At 46.7% G+C, this 19998-nt stretch overlaps 2 protein-coding genes and 2 non-coding genes across 4 annotated transcripts; all 4 read right to left on the bottom strand.

Annotated features, from left to right (window-relative positions):
• Window positions 1–1257: 1257 nt before the first annotated feature.
• Window positions 1258–7571, bottom strand: dkc1 (dyskeratosis congenita 1, dyskerin). Its single transcript, XM_061082879.1, has 15 exons — window positions 7538–7571; window positions 7054–7103; window positions 6881–6967; window positions 5423–5514; window positions 5156–5340; window positions 4948–5012; window positions 4706–4832; window positions 4491–4621; window positions 4001–4144; window positions 3192–3312; window positions 2844–2962; window positions 2175–2278; window positions 1898–1943; window positions 1638–1814; window positions 1258–1490 (listed from the first exon to the last, which is right to left on the bottom strand). Exons 1-15 carry the CDS (start codon window positions 7551–7553, stop codon window positions 1425–1427), a joined length of 1530 nt encoding a protein of 509 aa, XP_060938862.1. The 5' UTR covers window positions 7554–7571; the 3' UTR covers window positions 1258–1424.
• Window positions 2651–2726, bottom strand: LOC133016994 (small nucleolar RNA SNORD83). The gene has a single exon (XR_009682339.1). It is a non-coding gene; the product is annotated as a small nucleolar RNA SNORD83 (small nucleolar RNA).
• On the bottom strand, window positions 3036–3111 carry LOC133016993 (small nucleolar RNA SNORD83). The gene has a single exon (XR_009682338.1). It is a non-coding gene; the product is annotated as a small nucleolar RNA SNORD83 (small nucleolar RNA).
• Window positions 7572–17861: 10290 nt separating the features above from the next.
• Window positions 17862–19994, bottom strand: clec14a (C-type lectin domain containing 14A). The gene is made up of 2 exons (XM_061082223.1): window positions 19844–19994; window positions 17862–19289 (listed from the first exon to the last, which is right to left on the bottom strand). Exon 2 carries the CDS (start codon window positions 19266–19268, stop codon window positions 17871–17873), a length of 1398 nt encoding a protein of 465 aa, XP_060938206.1. The 5' UTR covers window positions 19269–19289; window positions 19844–19994; the 3' UTR covers window positions 17862–17870.
• Window positions 19995–19998: the final 4 nt, after the last annotated feature.

Here is a 19998-nt window from a genome sequence, read left to right as displayed (position 1 = left end):
ATCTTGAACCTATTTTAGAACATTCGATTTTTTAGAACATAACATAATTATTCATAAGTTTGCAGATTCATAACCACATATCTGACGTTTATAACAAACCAAACCGTTTAAAAATCGGTTGAAAACTGAGCAGGTTATTTAAAAAGTACGTAACACCCTGAGCGGGCCGCCTGTAGCAAGATGGCCGCCATGTGTGGACGTTCGTCTCCATCGGCCGAGACATCTAGACTTTATATATCTATGGCTGAGCTGACGCTTTATCCAAAGCAACTCACAGGAAGTGCATCAGCCACGAGGAACGAACCAGAACAAGAACGAAGAACTATTTATTCTAAACAAAATTACAAAGTGCTATAAGTGCTAAATAGTTCAATATTCAGGATATTATTTGGTATAGAATTGATTAGAACCTGCTAATATAACATTTACTGTATTCTTTAGTTTAATATACATAATTATATTACAATCGATAATCATTTTGATTGTTAGTTTTGGTTATTTAAGGGGGACCTAACCCTAGGGATCGAAGGTACCATCTGATATTATATATAACAACAGTTCGTGTTTTTTTACCAGAACATGACGTCAGCTTTAGATTGTGAAAATATTAAAATAAACCACGTGACTCCTGCCTGTGTAAGATTGAATCCTCAGATTTATTGGTTTTTATTCACTTACTTTTTTAACCAAGTGAGGATAAATCATCATGACAGTGAAAAAGTTGAACTTCATGATTGAGTTCAAGGTATGAGCACATTAGAAATGTTGAAAACATATTTACACGGATCTATATACAGAACTGCTTTTTCTTTTGAAGAGGGGCTGAGGTGGGGGGGGGTCTCAGCTGCAACACGACACTTTACCACCAGAGGTCACTAAATTCTACACACTGGTGTTGAATGGTTCACGTCTGTGGCATCAAGGCTCCCTGCAGTTCAACAGCTGACCACTGGTTTAACAATGAAAACTGACCTGTCAACGTGAATACTTCTAATTCAGTGTAAAATAAATCACTATCAGCGTTAACTATTGAAAACATGAACCTGTCTGGACTCGAGCTTTAAAGGCGTTTCACGGAAGATCACTGACACCCTTTAATTTAAGACTGATTTTAATTAGACATTTTAAGCAGCCCGTAAACCCCCCCGCTGGAAACTGAGAAGGTTTGAAGATGTTTGTTCGTGTCGATGTCCTCGGACAGAATCTCGTTCAGCAGAATGTTGCTTGTGACGACATCTGAACAAAATAACTAGATCATACTGAAAACACTTTTATTTTGAAATTACAAACAGGCTTCCTGTCCAGGTATTTACATAAAATAAAAAAAAGATTTATATAAAAACAAAAATGTCCTTTTTCTGCATTCACACAGTCCATCATTCCACTCCCAGAATGCTCGGCGTGCAGTCACAGTCCACGTGTCGTTACTCTGATGCGTCTTCTTTCTGTTTCTTCTTCTTCTTCTTCTTCACGCCTTCAACAGCAACAACCTGCAGAGAAACGTCCGGACGTTACCAGATTGTCCAGCTGCTCTTTATTCAGGTACGACACAGAGTCGTTTCCTGTCATGTGACCTGACTCATGTGTGATAAAAACAAATCATTGCATTTTGTGAACTTCTTTAAAACCAAACTGACCTCGGTAATGAGCTCCGCCCCCGTCTCATCAAGACCCGCCCCCTCTTCTGCAGAGCCCGCCTCCTCCAGTTTAATCCTCTTCTCTTTCTTCTTCTTCTTCTTCTCTTTCTTTACTTCCTCGGCAGGCTGCGCTGCTGCTGTCGTCTCTCCGTCGCTGTCGGTCGCCTCCCTCTTCCTCTGCAGAACAAAGTCAAGGTCACGCCCACCTCACTGACACCATGGAATCTCAGTCACATGATCAACTGATCCTCCTACTTTACCTTTGCTGTGGCATCACTTGACTCCTCCTCTTGACCAACTTTGGCGCTGTCAATTAAAATAAAGTTAGTTGGACGATGCGTAAACTTTATTGAGTCACATTGACCAGAAGCTGTGATGTCACTGTTCCAGGTGGGCAGTAGCTCAGCCAATGACAGAGCAGCGAAGCCCAACCTGAAGGTTCCTGTAGCAGACTGACTCCCTCAAAGAACACGTCAGCTCAGTGAGGGATAACTGTCTGCAGACACACCCCCCCCCCCCCCCCCCCAGGTGACCTACCTGAAGTCCACGTACTGCTTCTTCCAGTCCTGCGGCGTGCTGCCGTTTGCCTTCCCGTGTTTATCGAGAAGTCCTTTCTGAATCATCATCTTCTTCTGACTCGCCTGAACAAACCAAAACAACCAGGTGGCATCAGACCACATGTCCATCAGATCACATGACAGATCAGACCACATGACCCTCAGACCACATGACCATCAGATCACATGACCCTCAGACCACATGTCCATGAGACCACATGTCCATGAGACCACATGACCCTCAGACCACATGACCCTCAGACCACATGACCCTCAGACCACATGACCCTCAGACCACATGACCCTCAGACCACATGACCCTCAGACCACATGACCCTCAGACCACATGACCCTCAGACCACATGACCCTCAGACCACATGACCCTCAGACCACATGACCATCAGATCAATTGAGGTCAATACTGATCGATTATTAATATCAGATTTATTGATTTCAGCCATCAGAAAAGGGTGATAGATAGCAGGTCATCACAGCATGAAGCTACTGACGCTTCTGATCTCATCATGTGGCTTTAACACACAGACACACACAGGACCATCAGATCACATGACCATCAGATCACATGACCATCAGACCACATGACCATCAGATCAGCCGCCGTCGAGTCGATGAGGTCACGTGACCTACCTTTGGTCCGAGTCCCCACTTCCGAGGATACGTGTCTCTCTCCATGATCACCCTCTTGATCTTTGCCACCACGCCGTGATCACATGTGGAGATCACCGCCGTCGTCATCAGAGCAACCGCTGCACAGAGTCAACAGCTGGGGTCAAGTGAGGTCAATACTGATCGATTATTGATATCAGATTTATTGATTTCAGCCATCAGAAAAGGGTGATAGATAGCAGGTCATCACAGCATGAAGCTACTGACGCTTCTGAACTCATCATGTGGCTTTAACACACAGACACACACACACACACACAGACGCACACACACACACAGACACACACAGACGCACACACAGACACACACCTGTGCAGATGGCCTCTCCCTTGGTTGTTATCACGACGATGTCCTGGTTCACCTCGATGCCGTCCTCGTACCGGAGCACGCCGGGCAGCATGATCTTAGCTCCATAGCAGATAGCGTTCACCTGGAGACAAGGATTCATCAGATGAGACATGAGACGGAGGGACGAGAGGAGAGAGAGAGGAGGAGACAGAGAGAGAGAGGAGGAGACAGAGAGAGAGAGAGAGAGGAGGAGACAGAGAGACAGAGGAGGAGACAGAGAGAGAGAGGAGGAGACAGAGAGAGAGAGGAGGAGACAGAGAGAGAGAGGAGACAGAGAGAGAGAGGAGGAGACAGAGAGAGAGACAGAGAGAGACAGAGGAGGAGACAGAGAGAGAGGAGGAGACAGAGAGAGACAGAGAGAGAGAGACAGAGAGAGAGAGACAGAGAGACAGAGAGACAGAGAGACAGAGAGACAGAGAGACAGAGAGAGGAGGAGACAGAGAGACAGAGGAGGAGACAGAGAGACAGAGAGAGATAGACAGAGACAGACAGACAGAGAGAGAGAGGAGGAGACAGAGAGGAGGAGACAGAGAGACAGAGAGGAGGAGACAGAGACAGAGAGGAGGAGACAGAGACAGACAGAGAGAGGAGACAGAGAGAGAGAGGAGGAGACAGAGAGAGAGAGGAGGAGACAGAGAGAGAGGAGGAGACAGAGAGAGAGGAGGAGACAGAGAGAGAGGAGGAGACAGAGAGAGAGGAGGAGACAGAGAGAGAGGAGGAGACAGAGAGAGAGGAGGAGACAGAGAGAGAGGAGGAGACAGAGGACTTACGGAGCTGTCCTTCATCACCAGACGCTTGAGGGACACCAGCAGCTTCTCCAGCGGGAACACGACTCTCCTCAGGTACGACTCGTCCTTGTTGTGGTCGAACTGCCACTGAGCGTCCAGCACGTCGTGCATGGTCACCAGGTGGTCCTGTGTGGGAGGAGTTCATGACAGTTAGTCCTTGAGAGGGGCGTGGTTACAGCACAAAAACATTAAAATATTACATCAAGTGCTAACATTAGCCGAGTTACAGACCAATCAAGACTGATTCTGAGCTTAAGGTTAAATCGATTCTTCCTCAGATTTATTAAACTATTCTTTCACTGATGTTAGCAGCCGGTGACTCGTGATGTCGGCGGCGGCGAGACTTCACACGTAGAGACGACGTGAACTCGGACGCCGCTGCACGCTTCTGTTTCAAAGTTTAATTGTCAGCCCGGCACCGAACAGCAGGACTGAACTCAACACTTTGAGCCAATCAGGACGTGACGCTGACCTTCTCTCCCATGACCCCGGAGCGGACCCTCCTCAGTTCCTGCATCTGACCTCCGACCCCCAGCAGCAGACCCAGGTGGACACACAGAGTCCGGATGTAGGTTCCTGCTTCACAGCTCACCCAGAAGATACCTGCAACAGTCATGTGACATCATGGGGTCACGCCTCCGCTGCAGAGTGAGGATTGACAGGTGCATTATGGACATGTGACCTCACCCAGCCTCCTCTCCGGGTCGTACTCGATCAGTTTGCTCTCGTAGATGGTTCGGACTCTCAGCTGACGCTTCACGGCAGCGATGAGCGGCGGGCGCTGGAACAAGGCGCCGGTCAGCGTCTCGATCGCCTGCACACAGAACCAGAGTCAGCCCGGGTCACATGACCTCCATGTGCTTTCATAACACAACGATCATTTCTGTCTAGACGAAGGTCGGCTCCACAGCTCGTGTTCTCAGACTTACCCGAGCCAGAGTGTGTTCGCTCTCTATCGCATTGTGCAGCCGAACGATTCCCACATACTCTTTACCTGCAACACACACAGAGAGTAGTGAGGGGGGCGCTGGGTTTTACTGAGCGGACACGGGGTCAGCCGGGTGGGAACATCACAACCACACAGGTCGAATGTATCTATATTTCTGGCATGAAAAACAAACGCCCATCCCTGCATACCGGCGCTCTGCTGAGATTTGACCAATCGCGTGGCTCGGTCTACACACACGATGAGACAGCCCGTGACCTTCGGGTCGAGCGTCCCGCTGTGACCCGTCTTCTCCACCCGCAGGATCCTCCGGATCCACGCCACCACCTCGTGAGAGGAGGGGTTTGCAGGTTTGTCCAAGTTAATGAAGCCGGACCTGAGAGGAAACAGGAAGTCATCAGCACACGCAGACGTCAGCTGACCAACACAGAACCTGGTGATGTCATGAGGATCGGTACCTGATGTAGTCCTGGATGCTCCTCTTCAGCGGGTTGCTACCACACGGCAGCGGCGTGTAATGAGCTGTACGGACATTCAGTTTGTCAAAGTTCTGAGGGAAACAAATGTTACGATTAAGTCACTTCCTGTATAAAGAGGATCAACAGGAAGTCATGGACCACTTGTTTAGAAGTCTGAGCTCAGGAACTTCATGCAACTGGTTCAAACTGGATTGTTTGAGTCCCTGCGTCATGAGATCAGAAGCGTTTAATAATCTTAGAAGCAGTCGGGTCGAGTCCTGCTCTCCGTGCGGCTCCGGGTCAAACCAGCAGAACGCCAGCAGAACCTGGAACCTCAGCAGAAAGGCCCCGCCCCCAAAACGGGAGCAGAGCAGAGACAAGACGCTGCCGCTCAGCGAATGGATAAACAAGATCATCACGTCACATGACAGCAGGGACCATTCATATCATCATCATCATCATATTCATACATCTGACCCTGTTTATACACAACGTACTAAATTACTGTCAGGTCATCAGGAACTGGTTTAATACAAGTGATCTGGATCCTACTGGTCCTGAGATCTGGACCCAGGGTTTCCCCCAGTGCTGTATAGGCCTGACTCCCCCCCCGCCAGGCTAAGCATCGCATGTTTTTTTATTTAAAAAAAATAAAATAATCCGTCACTCGCGCACATCAACAACACTTCACTTCCTCATTGAGCCCCGATCCCCAAGCAGCCATCCTATTGGTCCAAACAGTCACATGTCCCACCCAGACCCCTTCACTGACCCTCAGACATCAGAACGCTCCTTCAACAGTGTTTTACTGAACACAAGTCAAAACCAAACATAAACCTAGTCCGTTACACTATGAGGCTGCAGCTATTTGGTTTTATTTATTTAAAAATAGGGTACTTCTTATTTCATACATTTTCCACAAATATGAGGAGGACTCAAATAGCCCTACAAAGTTCTGTGTTTAATTTATTTCAACAACAAACTGTATGTCACCATATAATGCAGCACAAAATAAAATGTAAACAAAGGCTCAAATATTAAAGTGCAAAACTGTAGGTTTAAACTAGCAACTCCAACGTGATAAAAATAAATAAAAAAGAGGACTTATAAGTTAAGTCAGCAGTGCAACTCAAAAAGATATCAAAGTATCTATTTAACCCCTTATCAAAATAAAAAAGTTAGGTGTGCATATTAAACAAAGTGCAACATGTTTAGAGTATAAGAAACAATGGTGTCCAGCTCAAAATCCGACTCAAACACCCCCCACCCCCCCCGCGGCTGCCTTCTAGCAGCCCTACCACCAGGCTTAGCAAGTTTTCTGGGGGAAACCCTGTGGACCCTACTGGTCCGGTCCTGTGATCTGGTCCCTACTGGTCCGGTCCTGTGATCTGGACCCTACTGGTCCGGTGATCTGGACCCTACTGGTCCAGTCCTGAGATCTGGACCCTAGTGGTTTACCTTCAGCAGCAGGGGCCACTGGGACGTGTCCAGAGACGCCACCTTGCTCTCCGGCTGGATGAGGAAGTCTCCGCTCTGTTGGATTTCCTGTTTCCATCAAAGAAAAGTTTGGATTAATAATGTCTCATGAAAAAAATTAAAATAATAACGTTAAATCAGGTGACGTCACTGACCCCAATTTCATCTTCGCTCATCTTCTTCACCTTCTTCTTCTTCACTGACGCTGTGAAACAAACAGATCATGAAGCGGCAGCCCACGTGGCGTCACACAGCACGTGGTTGTTAGCATCGGATGCTAACACGAGGCTAACAGGCCGCTAGTCGAACCCTGATCGGCACGTGTTACAGATCGATGAAACACGTTGTTCGTTTAGAGAGGACGAGCGAGGTTAATCCGGATTAATCCCGGTTAGTCTGATCTGGATCTGATCTGGATCAGGTTCAGATCAGATCTGGATCAGGTTCAGTCCACATGTGCTCCAGCAGCGGTTCTACCAGCTCCACCAGCACGAGGCAGTGAAACATCCGGTCACTCAGACGCGATACGGAACTCATCTCGCTCGTGAGACCGGACTCCAGCCTCGGGACTGGAGAGGATCCGGTTCAGTTTAAAGTTAAAGTCGGAAGCTCTCGCGGAGCAGCGTGCAGCACACTCACCCTCTGGGTCCGCCATCTTGGAATGAGACTGAGCGGAGCCGCGCAGCTCTTCTTCTGTGGTGCTTCACGACTTCCTGCTGGAGGTCGCTCTGCTGCCCCCTCTGGAGGAAAGTGCAGACCAATCAGACAGGAGGTCTTCAGCTACCTGCTCCTCCTCCCTGACTCCTTCTAGTTCTGTGTCCTGCTCCTCCTCACTGCTGGTAGCATGAGGAGCTACCTGCTGCTCCTCCTCCCTGACTCCTTCTAGTTCTGGGTCCTGCTCCTCCTCACTGCTGGTAGCATGAGGAGCTACCTGCTCCTCCTCCCTGACTCCTTCTAGTTCTGGGTCCTGCTCCTCCTCACTGCTGGTAGCATGAGGAGCTACCTGCTGCTCCTCCCTGACTCCTTCTAGTTCTGTGTCCTGCTCCTCCTCACTGCTGGTAGCATGAGGAGCTAACTGCTCCTCCTCCCTGACTCCTTCTAGTTCTGGGTCCTGCTCCTCCTCACTGCTGGTAGCATGAGGAGCTACCTGCTCCTCCTCCCTGACTCCTTCTAGTTCTGGGTCCTGCTCCTCCTCACTGCTGGTAGCATGAGGAGCTACCTGCTGCTCCTCCCTGACTCCTTCTAGTTCTGTGTCCTGCTCCTCCTCACTGCTGGTAGCATGAGGAGCTAACTGCTCCTCCTCCCTGACTCCTTCTAGTTCTGGGTCCTGCTCCTCCTCACTGCTGGTAGCATGAGGAGCTACCTGCTGCTCCTCCAGGAGGACACATCCATGCCTGTGGTCACAGTGTCCAGAGCCTGGAGGAGACACCAGGAGAGCAGGAGGAGCAGGAGGAGCAGGAGGAGCAGGAGGAGCAGGAGGAGCAGGAGGAGCAGAGCTCTACAAAATTACCTCCAGCTAACTACTGGTGTGTTTCTGTCACAATATATTATTATTATTATTATTAGGGCCCGAGCACAGACATCAAAGGTGTCTGGTGAGACCGCAAATGAAATGGCTTTTTGAGGGCTTTAACATGCTCAACTTCTTACCAAAATTTGCAGAAAGTTTGAAAGTGGTGAAAATTTACATATTCTGAAGGAATTTTCAATGGGCGTCGCAAAATGGCTCAACGGTGCCCCCCGAGACCCCCCGAGACCCCCAGAAGGTGTTCCCATTGACCTATCTTCACAAAAATCGATATACAGGTGTATCATGACCAGACAAACAAAAAAGTCTCTTGGTGCAATTGGAAAAACACAACAGGAAGCCTGCTATTTTGCATTTAGTGGCCATTTTGGCCATATTCCACATTTTTTCTTTGATACACTTGTACCAGGGTTTTCATCGGATCAACTTCAAATTGAGATGAGTGTCATCACAACAAGATGGAGATAAAAACTGACTGACAGATTTTTTTTTAATCACACGGTGTGACCGTGGCGTGGTGTCAAAGTTTGATTACACGCCATTAAAACACGATGTTCTGTAACGCGGACATACATGGACCATGAATCCTTTGATTTCAGTCTTCCTAGATCAAAGGAAACTTTATGTCTTGCAAAGGTTACGTCTCTCTCTCTCTCAGAACTGGTTATTTTTGTTTTTTCATTATTATTATTATTATTATTCAGGCAAATGAATTGGCTTTTTGAGGGCTTTAACATGCTCAACTTCTTACCAAAATTTGCAGAAAGTCAGAAAGTGGTGAAAATTTACGTATTCTGAAGGAATTTTCAATGGGCGTCGCAAAATGGCTCAACGGTGCCCCCCGAGACCCCCCGAGACCCCCGGAAGGTGTTCCCATTGACCTATCTTCACAAAAATCGATATACAGGTGTATCATGACCAAACAAACAAAAAAGTCTCTGGGTGCAATTGGAAAAACAAAACAGGAAGCCTGATATTTTGTATTTAGTGGCCATTTTGGCCATATTCCACATTTTTTCTTTGATACACTTGTACCAGGGTTTTCATCGGATCAACTTCAAATTGAGATGAGTGTCATCACAACAAGATGGAGATAAAAACTGACTGACGGATTTTTTTTTAATCACACGGTGTGACCGTGGCGTGGCGTCAAAATTTGATTACACGCCATTAAAACACGATGTTCTGTAACGCGGACATACGTGGACCATGAATCCTTTGATTTCAGTCTTCCTAGTTATTATTATTATTATTATTATTATTATTATTATTATTATTCAGGCAAATGAAATGGCTTTTTGAGGGCTTTAACATGCTCAACTTCTTACCAAAATTTGCAGAAAGTTAGAAAGTGGTGAAAATTTACATATTCTGAAGGAATTTTCAATGGGCGTCGCAAAATGGCTCAACGGTGCCCCCCGAGACCCCCCGAGACCCCCAGAAGGTGTTCCCATTGACCTATCTTCACAAAAATCGATATACAGGTGTATCATGACCAGACAAACAAAAAAGTCTCTTGGTGCAATTGGAAAAACACAACAGGAAGCCTGCTATTTTGCATTTAGTGGCCATTTTGGCCATATTCCACATTTTTTCTTTGATACACTTGTACCAGGGTTTTCATCGGATCAACTTCAAATTGAGATGAGTGTCATCACAACAAGATGGAGATAAAAACTGACTGACAGATTTTTTTTTAATCACACGGTGTGACCGTGGCGTGGTGTCAAAGTTTGATTACACGCCATTAAAACACGATGTTCTGTAACGCGGACATACATGGACCATGAATCCTTTGATTTCAGTCTTCCTAGATCAAAGGAAACTTTATGTCTTGCAAAGGTTACGTCTCTCTCTCTCTCAGAACTGGTTATTTTTGTTTTTTCAGACAAAAAGCATGCAACGCTTCAAAATGGATGTGCTCGGGCCCACCCAGTGCTGCTTTGCAGCCCTAAAATTTTTATTATTATTATTATTATTATTATTCAGGCAAATGAATTGGCTTTTTGAGGGCTTTAACATGCTCAATTTCTTACCAAAATTTGCAGAAAGTTAGAAAGTGGTGAAAATTTACGTATTCTGAAGGAATTTTCAATGTCTAATTGGATCTGTACACCTTTACTTTGACAGTTGAGACTGATAGAAAATACGTTGAGAGGAGGGTGACATGCAGCAAATGTCTGCAACTTGTGTCAAACTGGGGACATAGCTGTTTATATAACCCTTGATATAATAATTGTGTACCTTTTATGTAATGGTTCCAAATCACCATAGACAATATGGCACAGAGAGAAATGTGTTCATTGGATTCAAACGAACTGTTTTCAGACTCCAACATACTTGTGTTTACTAGCCGTCAGATCATATCTGCATGTCTCTGCTTGTGTTATTGTTCTATGGGCGTGATGCTGGTGAGGTGACTGACTTATTTTAACATTGTATTGTGTTACTATCTGCTTACAGAAGCTAAATAGAAGGACTTATAGCGAAGTGATATTTTTAGATAACCCACATACCTCAAACCATGAACAGGTACATGAAGAAGCCAAATGAGCCAATGAATGAGCATTCAGTGTTCAGATTCATATCCATCAGCTCTTATCTGGGTTTTGTGTATCATTTTTTTTTTTTTTTTTTCACAAGACCTTTTATTTCAGTTTCTCAAATATCTTTCACCATGTAGAGTTCCAGTACATTTACTTGCATAAATAAATATATAGCAGAAAGAAAAATAACGTATATATGGCTTTTACACAATATCAACTTGTTAAAGACGAATCAGCTAGCAGATAAAAGGGCTCCTTGGGTTTGAAGGTCGTCACAGCCACTTGCTGATTATGTTAAACTGCTTCACATCTATATTTAATGTATACTTGTGTTTCATTCTGGCCAATATGATGCCATAACAACACTATATAAATCTGCTGCAGATAATGGTAGTAAGATGTATTATATAAAACACTGTAAATGAGTTGTGGGTGGTCGATGTTATCGTCTCTCTTCAGCAGCCAGGATGAGCTCAGGTTAAACTTCAAATGAACTTTAATCTCAACAGCATTATAAAACAACTAAACGTGGTGGAGTTCCCTGGCCACAAAAATAGGGAAAACGCTTTCATTGTCTTTGGACCAAAACAACAACTTATGAAACAGAAAAATATCCTGTTTGAAATTATTCAAATTTTCTTTCAATAGGTTTTTGTTGCAGTGTATTCAAATGAGAGTACTTGACTTTTTCCACCTCTGTTGGCAGCAACTGTGCCCAAAGTGTTTTTGGATTCATTTTCAAGGCAAACTTTATTTTAATTTTTCTTACCATTGCTACTTTGAGAAAGTCCTTTCAGAGAGTTGTGCCCTAAAGCATTATTTATTTGGAACTCACCAGATCTGTGTCTTGGAACAAATATGCTACGAGTTTCTCACCGCACCTACTTATCCTACTAATACATCCACAGTCCTATGTTTCAATGTCTGTCCTTAATGTCTCTGAACAACCACTCATCTGATCAAGTTCAAACTTTACCCCTAGCAGGCACATTTCCTGAAACAATGCCACATACAGACAGGCGCAGTTTGAACAGTCCAAAAAATATAATTTCGTTTTTTTATAGAACGCTTTTAATGTGGTCGTCTGAATAAGTGAAATTATTCTCTCTGTTTCTTCCTTCCTTTAGTGGCTTTGACCCAAGGCCTATGTTTTCTCCGATGACAGGCACATTCTTTTTGTCTGAAACCGGCCTGACCTCTCCCCTGACCCCTTGTTTTCTGATGTGTTCCGATGGTCGTGGGCTGGGGTATCCACACTCTGATGCAGACTGAGTAAAAGAGAGGAGACACTGTTCAGTTGAAATGTAATAAACATAAAGGCTTACTGACGTCAATCACCTCCTTAAATATTTCTTGGAGGTATTGGTCAATGGACTAAAACCAAAACCACTTTAACGCCAAAATGTCACCAGTGCCTTAGGAGTTCTTCCCGTTTAAAGCCGTGCTGCTTTGCTAAGATTAATTACCTCGAAACTGATGTAATGTTCAACAAAATAGCTGTTGTGGAGTGACCTTTGCTCGTAAGTTGATGCTACACGATCATAAAATGGAGCCATTTCTTGTTTTAAGTGCAGCTTTATCACCCAAGTTCGTATGCTACGGACAATATGGATAGTTTTTATCACATCTGTTACGCACCTGGCCTAGGGGCGCCAGGCTACACAACAAAAAGACGGGAGACAACAGTTTTCCAATCAAAATAAGTATTTAATCAAACCAAACCAATCCAAGTGCTCAACTTATAATCAAAGTATGGGATGTGGAAGTCAGTAAGTCTGTAGTGTGGAGTGTGTATGCATGAGTGGATTATAGGTGTGTGTTGTTTCAACATAAGTGTTGAAAGGTGTGCATGGCTATGGAGCTGCAAAGAACCGAGAGGGAAGGACTGGGGAAGCAGACTCTTATAGTTATTATTATTATTCAGGCAAATGAATTGGCTTTTTGAGGGCTTTAACATGCTCAACTTCTTACCAAAATTTGCAGAAAGTTAGAAAGTGGTGAAAATTTACGTATTCTGAAGGAATTTTCAATGGGCGTCGCAAAATGACTCAACGGTGCCCCCCGAGACAGCCCGAGACCCCCGGAAGGTGTTCCCATTGACCTATCTTCACAAAAATCGATATACAGGTGTATCATGACCAGACAAACAAAAAAGTCTCTTGGTGCAATTGGAAAAACACAACAGGAAGCCTGCTATTTTGCATTTAGTGGCCATTTTGGCCATATTCCACATTTTTTCTTTGATACACTTGTACCAGGGTTTTCATCGGATCAACTTCAAATTGAGATGAGTGTCATCACAACAAGATGGAGATAAAAACTGACTGACAGATTTTTTTTTAATCACACGGTGTGACCGTGGCGTGGTGTCAAAGTTTGATTACACGCCATTAATTATTATTATTATTATTATTATTATTATTCAGGCAAATGAATTGGCTTTTTGAGGGCTTTAACATGCTCAACTTCTTACCAAAATTTGCAGAAAGTTAGAAAGTGGTGAAAATTTACATATTCTGAAGGAATTTTCAATGGGCGTCGCAAAATGGCTCAACGGTGCCCCCCGAGACAGCCCGAGACCCCCGGAAGGTGTTCCCATTGACCTATCTTCACAAAAATCGATATACAGGTGTATCATGACCAGACAAACAAAAAAGTCTCTTGGTGCAATTGGAAAAACACAACAGGAAGCCTGCTATTTTGCATTTAGTGGCCATTTTGGCCATATTCCACATTTTTTCTTTGATACACTTGTACCAGGGTTTTCATCGGATCAACTTCAAATTGAGATGAGTGTCATCACAACAAGATGGAGATAAAAACTGACTGACAGATTTTTTTTTAATCACACGGTGTGACCGTGGCGTGGTGTCAAAGTTTGATTACACGCCATTAAAACACGATGTTCTGTAACGCGGACATACATGGACCATGAATCCTTTGATTTCAGTCTTCCTAGATCAAAGGAAACTTTATGTCTTGCAAAGGTTACGTCTCTCTCTCTCTCAGAACTGGTTATTTTTGTTTTTTCATTGTTATTATTATTTGTAGTCACACACACACACAAAATCTACAAAATGTATTTAAAACCACAAAAATCTTTATTTATCAAAGTACAAAGTTCAACGTCTCATTCTAACGTACATTTAAATATTTACTTAAAGTCACTATTATTTAAAACGTTCATAAGAAAGAAGTTTTTGGGTATTTTAAAGTATTCTAAATTATTTTTAACTATTTTCAAGCTTTAATTAAATCTGAATGTCAGTTTAATAAACTTTGAAGGTCAAGTAGGTTTGAAGAGAGTTGAGTGATTCTCATTGAATGAATATAAATGTATAAAATATATATACTATGGTTTTCCCATAGGCTCCCATTAAAAAGATAAAACCAGGAAAGATATTATCTCCTAAACACACCAGGTCTGGACCAGGTCTGAATCAGGTCTGGACCAGGTCTGAACCAGGTCGGAATCAGGTCTGAACCAGGTCTGGACCAGGTCTGAATCAGGTCTGGACCAGGTCTGAACCAGGTCTGAACCAGGTCTGAACCAGGTTTGATCAGGTCTGAACCAGGTCTGAACCAGGTCTGAACCAGGTCTGAATCAGGTCTGAACCAGGTCTGAACCAGGTCTAAATCAGACCAGAATCAGACCAGAATCAGACCAGAATCAGACCAGAATCAGACCAGAATCAGACCAGAATCAGACCAGAATCAGGTCTGAACCAGATCTGAACCAGGTCTGAATCAGGTCTGAACCAGGTCTGAACCAGGTCTGAACCAGGTCTGGACCAGGTCTGAACCAGGTCTGAACCAGGTCTGAACCAGATCTGATCCAGGTCTGGACCAGGTCTGAATCAGGTCTGGACCAGGTCTGAACCAGGTCTGAACCAGGTCTGAACCAGGTCTGAACCAGGTTTGATCAGGTCTGAACCAGGTCTGAACCAGGTCTGAACCAGGTCTGAATCAGGTCTGAACCAGGTCTGAACCAGGTCTGAACCAGGTCTAAATTAGACCAGAATCAGACCAGAATCAGACCAGAATCAGACCAGAATCAGACCAGAATCAGATCAGAATCAGGTCTGAACCAGGTCTGAACCAGATCTGAACCAGGTCTGAATCAGGTCTGAACCAGGTCTGAACCAGGTCTGAACCAGGTCTGAACCAGATCTGAACCAGGTCTGAATCAGGTCTGAATCAGGTCTGAACCAGGTCTGAACCAGGTCTGAACCAGATCTGATCCAGGTCTGAATCAGGTCTGAATCAGGTCTGAACCAGGTCTGAACCAGGTCTGAACCAGGTCTGAATCAGGTCTGAACCAGATCTGAATCAGGTCTGAACCAGGTCTGAACCAGGCCTGAACCAGATCTGAACCAGGTCTGAACCTCGCCTGAACCAGGTCTGAACCAGGCCTGAACCAGGTCTGAACCAGGTTTGATCAGGTCTGAACCAGGTCTGAACCAGGTCTGATCAGGCATGAACCAGGTCTGAACCAGGTCTAAATCAGGTCTGAACCAGGTCTGAACCAGGCCTGAATCAAGTCTAAATCAGGTCTGAACCAGGTCTGAACCAGGTCTGAACCAGGTTTGACCAGGTCTGAACCAGGTCTGGTCAGGCCTGAACCAGGTCTGAACCAGGTCTGAACCAGATCTGAACCAGGTCTGAACCAGGTCTGGTCAGGCCTGAACCAGGTCTGAACCAGGCCTGAACCAGGCCTGAATCAGGTCTAAATCAGGTCTGAACCAGGTCTGAACCAGGTTTGACCAGGTCTGAACCAGGTCTGGTCAGGCCTGAACCAGGTCTGAACCAGGTCTGAACCAGGTCTGAACCAGATCTGAACCAGGTCTGAATCAGGTCTGAATCAGGTCTGAACCAGGTCTGAACCAGGTCTGAACCAGGTCTGAACCAGGTCTGAACCAGATCTGATCCAGGTCTGAATCAGGTCTGAATCAGGTCTGAACCAGGTCTGAACCAGGTCTGAATCAGGTCTGAACCAGGTCTGAACCAGGTCTGAACCAGGTCTGAACCAGATCTGATCCAGGTCTGAATCAGGTCTGAATCAGGTCTGAACCAGGTCTGAACCAGGTCTGAATCAGGCCTGAACCAGGTCTGGTCAGGCCTGAACCAGGTCTGAACCAGGCCTGAACCAGGTCTGAACCAGATCTGAACCAGGTCTGAACCAGGTCTGGTCAGGCCTGAACCAGGTCTGAACCAGGCCTGAACCAGGCCTGAATCAGGTCTAAATCAGGTCTGAACCAGGTCTGAACCAGGTCTGAACCAGGTTTGACCAGGTCTGAACCAGGTCTGGTCAGGCCTGAACCAGGTCTGAACCAGGTCTGAACCAGGTCTGAACCAGATCTGAACCAGGTCTGAATCAGGTCTGAATCAGGTCTGAACCAGGTCTGAACCAGGTCTGAACCAGGTCTGAACCAGATCTGATCCAGGTCTGAATCAGGTCTGAATCAGGTCTGAACCAGGTCTGAACCAGGTCTGAATCAGGTCTGAACCAGGTCTGAACCAGGTCTGAACCAGGTCTGATCCAGATCTGATCCAGGTCTGAATCAGGTCTGAACCAGGTCTGAACCAGGTCTGAACCAGGTCTGAATCAGGTCTGAATCAGGTCTGAACTAGGTCTGAACCAGGTCTGAACCAGGTTTGATCAGGTCTGAACCAGGTCTGATCAGGTCTGAACCAGGTTTGATCAGGTCTGAACCAGGTCTGAACCAGGTCTGAACCAGGTCTGATCAGGCCTGAACCAGGTCTGAACCAGGTCTGAACCAGGTCTGAACCAGGTCTGATCAGGTCTGAACCAGGTCTGAACCAGGCCTGAACCAGGTCTGAACCAGGTTTGAACCAGGCCTTAACCAGGTCTGAATCCAGTCTGAATCAGGTCTGAACCAGGTCTGAACCAGGTCTGAACCAGGTCTGAACCAGGTTTGAATCAGGTCTGAACCAGGTCTGAACCAGGTCTGATCAGGCCTGAACCAGGTCTGAACCAGGTTTGAACCAGGCCTTAACCAGGTCTGAATCCGGTCTGAATCAGGTCTGAACCAGGTCTGAACCAGGTCTGAACCAGGTCTGAACCAGGTTTGAATCAGGTCTGAACCAGGTCTGAACCAGGTCTGATCAGGCCTGAACCAGGTCTGAGTCAGGTCTGAACCAGGCCTGAACCAGGCCTGAACCAGGCCTGAACCAGATCTGAATCAGGTCTGAACCAGGTCTAAACCTGGCCTGAACCTGGCCTGAACCAGGTCTGAATCAGGTCTGAACCAGGTCTGAACCAGGTCTGAACCAGGTCTGAACCAGGTCTGAATCAGGTCTGAACCAGGTTTGACCAGGTCTGAACCAGGTCTGGTCAGGCCTGAACCAGGTCTGAATCAGGTCTAAATCAGGTCTGAACCAGGTCTGAACCAGGTCTGAACCAGGTCTGAACCAGGTCTGAACCAGGTCTGAACCAGGTTTGATCAGGTCTGAACCAGGCCTGAACCAGGTCTGAACCAGGTTTGATCAGGTCTGAACCAGGTCTGAACCAGGTCTGAACCAGGTCTGAACCAGATCTGATCCAGGTCTGAATCAGGTCTGAATCAGGTCTGAACCAGGTCTGAATCAGGCCTGAACCAGGTCTGAACCAGGTCTGAACCAGGTCTGAACCAGGTCTGAACCAGGTCTGATCAGGCCTGAACCAGGTCTGAATCAGGTCTGAACCAGGTCTGAACTAGGTTTGATCAGGTCTGAACCAGGTCTGAACCAGGTCTGAACCAGGTCTGAACCAGGTCTGATCAGGTCTGAACCAGGTCTGAATCAGGTCTGAATCAGGTCTGAACCAGGTCTGAACCAGGTCTGAATCAGGCCTGAACCAGGTCTGGTCAGGCCTGAACCAGGTCTGAACCAGGTCTGATCAGGCCTGGTTGCCTCCATTCTTCATCCCCATCTTCTCCGACTCCTTCAGACTCCGCCTCCTGGCGCTTCTCTTCAGGCAGCACTTCACAGTCAGAGCAGCGACCACGACCAGCACCACCAGCGTCGCCACGGCCGCCAGCACCGGGATCAGGACGGCCCAGACCGACCCGCTGTCCTCGCTGGGAAGCGTGTGCGTGCACGCCGCTGAGCCCTCGTCCTGGGGTCTCCCGTCCTGGTCCAGGCAGACGCACATGTATGAGCCCTCTGTGTTCACACAGGTGTGCCTACAGGGGGCGCCGGTGCACTCGTCCAGATCCACGCAGTTTCCAGAGGCGTCTTTCTGGAAGCCGTCCCTGCACGGCTGGCAGAGGACGGTGAGGTTGGCGGGGGAGTGGTCCAACAGACGCCACACGGGAGGGCGACCCCCGCAGAACAGATCCAGCTGCTCATTGGACCAGCACTCCACCCGGATCCGGGTGTTGTTGTGGTCCAGACTGAGAGAGCGTGTTTTGGGGATTACTGGACGCTGACACAAGTTCGATACCGCCACAGATCCAGGGTCAGGTCCAGGGTCAGGTCCAGGGTCAGGTCCAGGGTCAGGTCCAGGGTCAGGGTCAGATCCAGGGTCAGATCCAGGGTCAGGTCCAGGGTCAGGGTCAGGTCCAGGGTCAGATCCAGGGTCAGGTCCAGGTCCAGGGTCAGGTCCAGGGTCAGGTCCAGGGTCAGGGTCAGATCCAGGGTCAGGTCCAGGGTCAGGTCCAGGGTCAGGTCCAGGGTCAGGTCCAGGGTCAGGTCCAGGCTCAGATCCAGTTTCAGGGGGTTCTAGCTCTGTTGGTTTAACTTCATGTGGTCCTGGTCCCGGGGATGCAGGTTCGACGGTGGACGTTCCGTCCTCCGGCGTCCGTCTGGTCTGTCCGTCTCTCAGTTTGCAGATGAACTGATGAACTGAACTTTCCCTGCAGGAGACCGGACTCAGACCCCAGCTGCTCACAGAGCGCCCGTCGAGTTTCCCCTGGAGCACCGCACAGCGCAGCGTGGTGCACGTGTGCTGCGGCTCCTTCGCCCAGGGAAGCAGCGGCGAGTCCTCGCTGTCGTCCTGCACCCAACTGAAGCCCCGGAGCCGCGAGCCGGGGACAACACATTTGTTCTTGGCTTTCTTCAATCCGACCCAAAAGGTGAATTCACTCTGAGGCAACAGCAGCTGGGAGACGAGCTCGAGGACGTGGTCGACTTCCTGCCGGGTGGCGAGGGGGGTGAGGCCCCCGGGGGAGCAGGCCTGCGTGGCCTGGTCGAAGGTCAGCCGGCCGCGGTGCACGCTGTAGTGAGGCGGTGAAGCCGAGTCGGCCCAGACCAAGATCCAAAGGTAAATCCAACAAGAGCTGAACCAAAACGCCATCTTCCCACACGGAGGATGAATCTGAATCAAAACAAAACAGTGAGTTAGTTTCTGTTGGAACATAGAAGTTTAAAACATGGAAGTGTCGCCTTCAGCCAGAAGATCTCACAGAGTCTGAGAAACCTGCTGCATCAGCAGAAGCTCCTGGTCACAGGGAAGACGCTCCGCGACACGTTATGAAACAAAGGAATTTAAAAGATAGCAGTCCATTCAATGAGCAAATACCATCGGGTTTAAAATCATTTAAACAGAAAAACAACAACATATATATATATATATACACACAATTACACAATAAACTATTATATATATATATACAATTATACAGATAAACAGTTATAGATCTATATACACAATTATACAGAGAAACAATTATATATATTTTTTTATATACATACAATTATACAAGTAAACCATTATGTATTTATATATAAACAATTATACAGATAAACAGTAATTGTCTATACACAATTATACAGATAACTACTTATTATATCTATACACACAATTATACAGATAAACAGCTCTATCTATATATCTGAAATCTTTGTGTGAAAGTAGAAGAGGTTTCTTACCTTCAGTCCACTCGTCCTGACTCTTCCACAGTTTATTCTTCTTCTCTTGTGTAAAGTTTCTTCTTCACTGAACGACTCGGCCTCACCCTCTCTCTCTCTCTCTCTCTCTCTCACAGGAAACCTGCTGCGTCTTGATAGGGCGAGCGAGTTTCCTC

This window comes from Limanda limanda, chromosome 12 (genome assembly GCF_963576545.1).
Source record: "Limanda limanda chromosome 12, fLimLim1.1, whole genome shotgun sequence".
In the NCBI taxonomy this organism is placed as follows: domain Eukaryota; kingdom Metazoa; phylum Chordata; class Actinopteri; order Pleuronectiformes; family Pleuronectidae; genus Limanda; species Limanda limanda.
Note: the sequence above shows the minus strand (reverse complement) of the source record. Positions and strands in the feature narration are given on the sequence as shown.